This window comes from Panicum virgatum, chromosome 2N (genome assembly GCF_016808335.1).
Source record: "Panicum virgatum strain AP13 chromosome 2N, P.virgatum_v5, whole genome shotgun sequence".
Classification (NCBI taxonomy): domain Eukaryota; kingdom Viridiplantae; phylum Streptophyta; class Magnoliopsida; order Poales; family Poaceae; genus Panicum; species Panicum virgatum.
Window position 1 is genome coordinate 37,621,164 of NC_053146.1, and position 8,434 is coordinate 37,629,597.

An 8,434-nucleotide genomic window follows, 5' to 3' on the forward strand; every position below is an offset into this window, starting at 1 on the left:
TGGATGGCTTCTCGCGGTCGCGGACTTGCGGTCTTGGAGTTGGGGCGAGGGTCAACAGGCGATTGCGTTGGCGGAGTCTCGAACTCACGTTCACATACAAATCACAGACGGGATCGAAGGTAGCCAAGCAGGTTGGAGTGCAGCGATGGCCGATGGGCTTCAGTTGTTGGGCCTAAACCCCCTAAGGGGAACTATAGATGGGCCCCCAAAATTTTGGAGGCCCGGTGCTGTAGTGCCACTTGCGCTGGGCCAAAACCGGGCCTGACGACGTATGGAGAGGAATCCTTGAGACAGCATGTTGTACACTAGATTCTTGTTAAATTTGAGGACCATATCATGGAAAATGTAGATGAGTGCAACCAGTATTGACCAGTTTATATGAAATGTTAATTCTAAAATTAATATTTATATGAAATCGGACCCCACCTTATAGCAACACAGCTTTATGCATCTATCATTTAATTGATCCATAGAACTATAAACCAACGCCCAAAATTACAAATATCCACATGGTATACATATGGTGGCTAGAGCAGAATAACCAATGAGTTCTATCACACGGACAAACCAAATCTGTGTTTATAGTTAATGAATGGGAAAATAGGCATTTTAGTCCCTGAACTTTAATTCACTTTAATTCAAGGGTTAAGTTCATCCTTCAACTTCCAAATAGATCAATATAGTCCCTCAACTTTCCTTTTTGGGTCAAACTAAGTTTTCTTTGCTCTTGACTCCTAAATTCATTTAGGAGCTGAACATCACAAAAGTGTTTAATTTGGAACATAGAATTTTATTTACGCATGCAACATATTGTGTTGCAAACTCATGAAGAGTAAAACTAAAGCTACATTGCATAACTACGCACTACAAGATAAAATGTTGTGGAAAGTTGAGTGAACCGTAACACTAAGGCCATTCCCAGTGGTAAGTTGCATGCCACATAGGATTTTTTTGATAACATGGCATCAAATTTAAGAAGAAAGAGAAAATCAGTTTCATCTAAATGAAACCATGTCTACACGCATACCAACTCTTGTTAGAGTCATAAAATTAAATGCTACTTGGAGCCTATGAAACCATGCTATGAAATTATGCATTGTAGAGGTTGTTTCAAATACCATTTCATTTCTTAGTTGCTTATGTGGCTGTCTTGGAAACATCAATATGAAACACTCCACTGGAATTAGCCTAAGTTAAGAAAGGGAAAAAGAAACCAAGGATAAAAAGGACTTTTTGCATTTATCTCATGTTATTATGGAGCACAATGTTAGTATAAGGTCGAGTTTGACCTAAAAAATTTAGGGACTATATTGATCAATTTGAAGGCTAATTTGAAAGTTGAGGGACGAACTTGACCCTCAGGATAAAGTTGAGGAACCAAAATGTCTATTTTGCCTTGATGAATTAATTAGACTTACAACAGAGCATAGAACCTCCAGCTGTCAACATATTGATACATTTTGAGTAACTGCGGACAATCTTTAACAAGTTTCACAATCTCTATATGTAAGTACTGGAACTAAGCAAAAATATCCAGACAACTGAATAACAAGAGTTCCTTAGCCAGCACCATTTCTTCCTTATTTTGTCCCCTTAGCTAATCTGTTGCTAATCCTAGTCAACAGAAATCTGAAGATAATGCCCTGTTCGCCGTGAGATTGACATTGAAGTAAATGAATAGTTTTCACTATGATCGGCTATCTTTCCAGCCTACTCAATGATTTTCTTTTATTTCATAAAAATGAATTGTCAATAAAAACTTTAATAGCAAATGGCAACTAAGAACAATCACCACTCCTCAAGCTTTGCAGCAGATTTAGGTAGCCACGAGAATCTGGGTGTATGTACCTAAAGACAAGGTTACAAATTACAATATCAGCAATTCAGCATCAAAGAAATTATTTCCCTTGAAATTTCAGTGATAAAAAAACAGGAATGTGATATGCATATAATACCCATGACGGAAGAGGAAGTCGATGATCACAAGGTTGCAATTTGGCTTGAAAAATTCGGTCCTTCGGATAATGTTCGCAGCATGTGGCACAGGGATTAATCTGAAGCTATCGACCTCTCCATCTGGGGAAAAAGTGTGCAGAAGATTGCAACATATATCAATGTAGAAAATCAGGATGCTGCAGAGTTTCAGATTCAGCAACTACCTTCATTATTAGGAACAAAATCTTCAGGAAGTTTGAGGTCATAGCAGAAGAGGACATCCCTTTTGTATCTAAAGCCTTCAATATCCATGTAAGAAACCGCTCCAACAGAAATAGCACTAGTGAAGAAAGATACTTATTTGTTAAATATTTAAAACAGAAATAGAACAAAGACTCGCAAATGGAAGCAGCAATTTCTAAGACAAAAAAAATTGCCATATTACTTGGTTCATATGGATCTTGGAATTCCAGCTTCCTCTTCACATTCCTTGATGATGTTCTCTTTGCAGGAGATTCCATATGGCTAAAAGTTTCCAAGTGGAGCTAACATAAGCTAACCGATACTCAATTCTACTTCATATTAGATGAACAAGAAAAGAAAAAAGGAGCAATAAGATGCTAGTTAAGTATTTTAGGTCAGATTATAGCCTTTCATTCAGGATAAGACGATAAGTTAAACCTCATCAGCAAAAATCAACAAATAATCCATAACCCACCTTGCCATGCTGCTTAATTTTAAATAACCATATCCTGATTGTTACCATCTAATATATAGTTATATATACCAAGAAGCTATCTAAAACTCTGCCCCCTTTTGTCCAGATGCTCATTTTAGATGAACTAATATTGTAAAAAATTCAATAGAATTTAGGAAAAAGAAATCTCAGTAGAACTGGTTGTCTTCTTTCATCTAAACTCAGTATGTTAGACCAAGCAGGTAATTTGTTCCGAATTTCTTTTACACCTGATGTGACACAGGAAATGATTACAGGCTAGAAAAGTATAAATGGACGATTAACTATTATTTCAGAATTCAAAATAGCTGAAAATTTACTATAAGAGTTCACTATATATATGTTTAACCAAAGACCAGGTGTACGTACGTCCATACAAATTAACACAGAGAATACTCCCTATGTCCCTTGAGTGACTGGAGAAAATTCGGACCTCTAGGAAATGGAAAGGAGTATGTAAATGATGTGCATTTATTGATTTGTGGTTGAACATTCTCAAATTGGAGTTTCAAAATGCCATCATTTATAAAATCCAGTTTAATAGTTTTAGAACGAAAATGGCATCATAGGTCACACAAAGACACGGAATACAGGTGGAAAAATTCATAAACTTTTGACACCCGTATGCAGCAGCAAATATTTTTGTTACTACAGTAAACAAAAAAATCAAGAGAAGAATGGGAATGCACACCAAGCCACCAGCAACAAGATGGTCGAGCATTCCTGGATATGTTTGCTTCACATCACTTCTTTTACCAATCCAAAGAAATTTCTGGCCATCTTTCTCAACATACCCATTCATATGAACTCCGTAAGCCTGTCATGAATATAAATTCATTCAGAAATGACAAGGATATAAAAGTTACAAATTGTGGGAGGAGAACAAGTACCAGATATAGAGATTAAAAAAACGTGAGCAAATTTGGTGTACATGAGGACAAGATTAGCAGTTGGATAGCACCATTAGATGTGTACAATATTTGACAAAAGCATATTCATAAAGAATGCATGACAAGTACAGCATACCTTTATACTAAAGTAGGGAGCAGCAGCACGTTCAAGAGAGAAGTACACAGGCATGCCATAAGATGATGTTACTGGGTAGAGCTGTTAGATTGCGAAACATTATCATAACAACAAACTAAAGAAATATACCAAACTAGAGTTGAATTTCCATGTACAAAGCAACTACCAGTAAAACTTTCTCTGAGGGTAAAAGCACCAGTAAAAACAGATACAGAACTCCCGTGATATGACAAAAAAATCCAAAACTTATTTTTAAGAAATTTAGCTATTGCTTTGACAAAAATACCAGCATGTGGCGCATTGGTGTCTTGGTGATGAATGAATGAGGCATAGACAATTATTTTTTTTCTCGAACACGCAGGAGACCTGCGTATCATTGTATTGATAGAAGAAGAAAAGAGTCATACATAGACCCACACACACACCACACACCACACACCCCCTTGACAGACCTAGTATCTTATCACCTGTTGCAAACTGAACACATAGACAACTATAGATCATTCCAAACAACTATTGTGATCAGCTACCAAGTTTTTTAACCCCAGTAGAAGAAGCATAAATAAGTTCAAAATACACTTGTCACTACAAGGCTGACTAACACATAATTAAGTGTTCACAAACCATTAGGTTTATATGGCTATTAGTATTTTCAGTATCAATGTATTTAGCCATGCAAATGATTTTATGCTATAGTTAAATTGACAACAATGAATGGAAAAATAACTGTTTCCAAATGTCAGACCAATCAGGTTGTTTCTGGCTCATGATTAATAGGATATATTTGTTACGATTAGGAAGAAATGTTATCTGTATATTGAGGAAGAGGCCCTTTGGGCTATATATAGTACAAGAAGGGAGACCCCAAACCCTAGACTAGGTACATTGACATTTATACCCTTAACACCCCCCCCCCCCCTCAAATGCAACGTTAATGCAATGACGTTGCATTTGAAGAGTTGATACTAATTACTAGACTTAAACAGAAATATGAAATTGATACATCCGAAGTCCGAAATCAAAGACGACATCAAAGCGTGCAACTCTTGAACTTGTCGATGTAGAAAATGCTCCTACACAAGAGGGTATTGCCTTCACAAACCAGTACGTCGACTCTTCGAACTTGAACCTTGCGTTGGAGACTTTAAACTCGACAAGAACAGTGAAATGTGTCAAACCAGCCAAAGATAGAAATCACCACTGCAAGACAGCAAGTGGCGAGACAGGAAGGTGATGACGACAAATGGACGGCCATTGATCATGACGTGGAGCAAGACGGCTCCAAAAGGGATCAAGAGCGCATTGTCGCACCACAATGACGATGACAAGATTAGCCAAATCGACGGGACCTGGCTAATCATAAAAAGAAGGATATTGGCTGATTTGACAATGAATTTGTGGACACGCACAGCTTTGACGAACTCGAGAAATGTATCTGGACTTGGATTGAGACTGACGCTGAGAAAACATGGCATGACTGGACACTGAAGAAAAGGACTCAAAGGCAGCAGCAGCAGACGGATAGCAGCAACAAAATGGAGCAAAATAGCTCAAACGGGCGTCCAGCAGCCCAAAATGAGGCCCAACATGACACGGACAGGCAGCCAAGAGGGTGATGGGCCGCAGCCAAGAGGATGACGAGCGACGGTTGATGAGGACAAGGCGACGAGCGGCCGCGAGGACGAGCAGACGGCGGCAGCAACGGGAAGCAGCGAGGGGCGGCGGAGGGGGGGGGGCGTGACGGCGGCCGGAGATGACGCCGCGACGGCGGAGGGACAAGCTGACGGCGGCAGCACCGGGCCGCCGCGAATCTACGTGGAGGAGGACGAGGCCGGCCGTGACGGCGGCCGCAACGACCGGAGGAAGACGAAGCCAGCCGCGACGGCGGACGGAGCTGCGACGGACCCGCGACGGGCGGACGCGATGGCGGGCGGATCCGGCGCGGACGGACCCGCAGCAGCACGCCTGGAGGCGGACGTCGATGGGCGGCGCGGACGAAGACCGGCGAGGACGGGTGCCGCAACGGGCGGTGCATGGACGGGGACGGCCGGATCGACGACAGACGGAGACGACGGCGGGGCAGAGGAAAAAAATGGGTACACTGCTCTTTCTCTGCTGCTGGGACTCAAACTGGGAAAGGGAAAATGGGTTTGGGGCTTGGATTTGCCGCCCCCGGGAGCAAGACGAAGCTCCCAGGGGCAGCGCAGCGACGACGATGAAGGGTGGCGGACCGGATCTAGAACGATGGCTCTGTTACCATGTTACGATTAGGAAGAAATGCTATCTGTATATTGAGGAAGAGGCCCTTTGGGCTATATATAGTACAAGAAGGGAGACCCCAAACCCTAGACTAGGTACATTGACATTTAACAATATTAACCTTGGCATATCTCTCTGTTCATACTTCATACACTCATGAAGTCATGATGTCATCACAAAAAATTGAAAAAACATCAAATTGAAAAACAGTTGAATAATCCATGAATCCATCCTAAGTACCTCATTCCGAATACCTGGAATCATTTCACCGAGACTTTTTATGACTTCTCCAATTGCATGTGTTCTGTCCTCTGGCGTCCTAAGTGATGACCGGAGAGACACATTTTCCACAGTGTTGCTGCTATTATCGCCCGGGATTGTAAAAACATCATGGAAGTCTCTGAGGTGCTTGACAAATCTGAAATTGGCATCACTAAGTTAGACACCTTATAGGAAGAATCCGGACTTTAAGTGCAAACTGGATCTTGAACGATATAACTTTGATCAGCAATTTAGTATGCTCATAACTGTGCCTTTTCTTACTTTGTCTATCTGAATTCTGAGTCCAGATAAGTAAAACCTAACCCCCTACATTGGTTTAACCATTTGCTAGACTTGTTGTGTAACTTCTGTTCATCCTGCCATGCCTAGACGGCTAGACAACAATGGTTATGTTTGGAGAACGTTTATTTTTAGCAAAAAAGAAACTGGTGCAACTTTAATATACAAAAAGTTCATTCTTCTTTTTCATTAGTTCCTTGAAGTTTAACCACTGCCATTAAGTCTGACAAATTTTGTCCTGCCTTGTCTCTCAACCTGACCTTTCTTCCTCTATCAGACCTGAGCTCAAGTACACAAATCCATAGCTCCGATCCCCCTGCCACCCACAAGATCTCTGCAGTGTCATTAACCCTCACTCACCATCAGCACTGTTCACCTCCAGCCTCTACCCTTTACCCAACTTGTCCTAGTCACCATGCTTGCACCTTGCGCTCTAGATATGAAGGTGTCCAGCCATGGTGTCCTGAAGAAAGTAGGGGTAAAACAACAACCAGAACCTATCGACTCCATCCTTGAAGAAGGATATTGCAAGAAATATATGGTATAGAAACTGCACATAATGTGCTAGGATTCTAGCCATGTTGTCAACTCACCTCATAAAAAGTAGATTATGTTTTTTTTCCTTTCTTTCCTTTATCTTCCTGATTCTCACCTAAATTTGCTTGGTTGATCGCAAACTAAACATTGGAGTTCTTCAGTACAACACATAGTCCCAAATCCCAATACTCGTATATGTTAAAAGATTATCAGTGTACACTGATACACAACCAATAAGTAAATAAAATCTTTAGGTTGCTCACATACAGCACATACTGGGGGTGAAAAAAAGATCAAAACAAAATATTGGTAGAAATATTTCTTTCTGAGATGATATGCGCAATAAGGTTTCAGAGTAGAAGTTACACTCACCCCTTGTTGACATATCCCACGACTTGATCCTCCACCAGGAACTTCACAAACTCCCCCTTTTTGTCCTGTAAAATCCCCACGCAAACAGCCACATATGAGGCTTTCGCACAGATACGCATACAATTGCGCGAGCGCACGTGGGAGCGCGAGAGAAACTCACCATTCCCCGGTTGCAGGTGTCGACCTTCCGGAGGTACCCGGAGAGATCGGACTCGTCGCCGCGCCCGCCGTCGCCGGCGACGCGGAAGGCGTCGGCCCAGCCGAAGCCCGCCGTGGCGGCGTGCGGCGCGGCGGAGAAGGAAACTGAGAACGGGAGGCGGCGGCGGGTGAGGAGCTGACGGCGGGTTGGGGAGCTGCAGCGAGCGGCGGCGGCGGCGATGGTTGCCATAGTGGATATCGCTTGTTCTACCGGGAGAAATCGGGAAATGCCAGAGAAATTTGTCCTTTTTCTTTCACAAAAATATAAATTTCGCATTGGGGTCCTACTTTCTCTAGTCAACCAGTCCTCGCGTCTTGTTTAACCTTAACCTAAATGCTACACGGCACCATTTAAAACTAACTGGACACTCTTTAGTAAGTAACAAAAGAGAGAAAAAAAAAACTCTACACTACACCTTCTTCTCCGGCGCCGGATGAGTAGGGACGGTCGGTGGCGGGGTTGCTGCCGGCAGCGAGTGGCGGCGGAGGCCGATAGTGTTAGGGTTGTGGGGAGGGCTCCATAGCCGGCGAACTTAGAGGGATGGTCATGGGTGGCGAACGACTCGATGGAGGAGGCGGGTGTGAATGGCGAGGCCAGCGGCATGGTGGACTACATGGGTGGGGGTCAGCGGTGGGGCAAGCTGTCGTAGTGATTCGAAAGGATGGTGTTGAGGGGGAGGGGTGGTTGGTGGGCGACGGGAAAATGAAGTAGGCTAGAAGAGGAGAGTATGGGTCAACCTGTTAATGGGCCAACAACCGAAATCAAATCCACCCCAAACTAATGCCACGGTGCATTCAACCCAAACCAAT

The 8,434-nt window shown here is 42.6% G+C and overlaps 1 protein-coding gene across 1 annotated transcript; it reads right to left on the reverse strand.

Moving 5' to 3' along the window:
• Nucleotides 1-1,369: 1,369 nt before the first annotated feature.
• Nucleotides 1,370-7,885, reverse strand: LOC120660341 (nudix hydrolase 20, chloroplastic-like). The gene is made up of 9 exons (XM_039938850.1): nucleotides 7,587-7,885; nucleotides 7,427-7,491; nucleotides 6,197-6,374; nucleotides 3,698-3,778; nucleotides 3,363-3,488; nucleotides 2,381-2,480; nucleotides 2,160-2,275; nucleotides 1,956-2,076; nucleotides 1,370-1,848 (listed from the first exon to the last, which is right to left on the reverse strand). Exons 1-8 carry the CDS (start codon nucleotides 7,812-7,814, stop codon nucleotides 2,050-2,052), a joined length of 921 nt encoding a protein of 306 aa, XP_039794784.1. The 5' UTR covers nucleotides 7,815-7,885; the 3' UTR covers nucleotides 1,370-1,848; nucleotides 1,956-2,049.
• Between the last annotated feature and the right edge of the window lie 549 nt (nucleotides 7,886-8,434).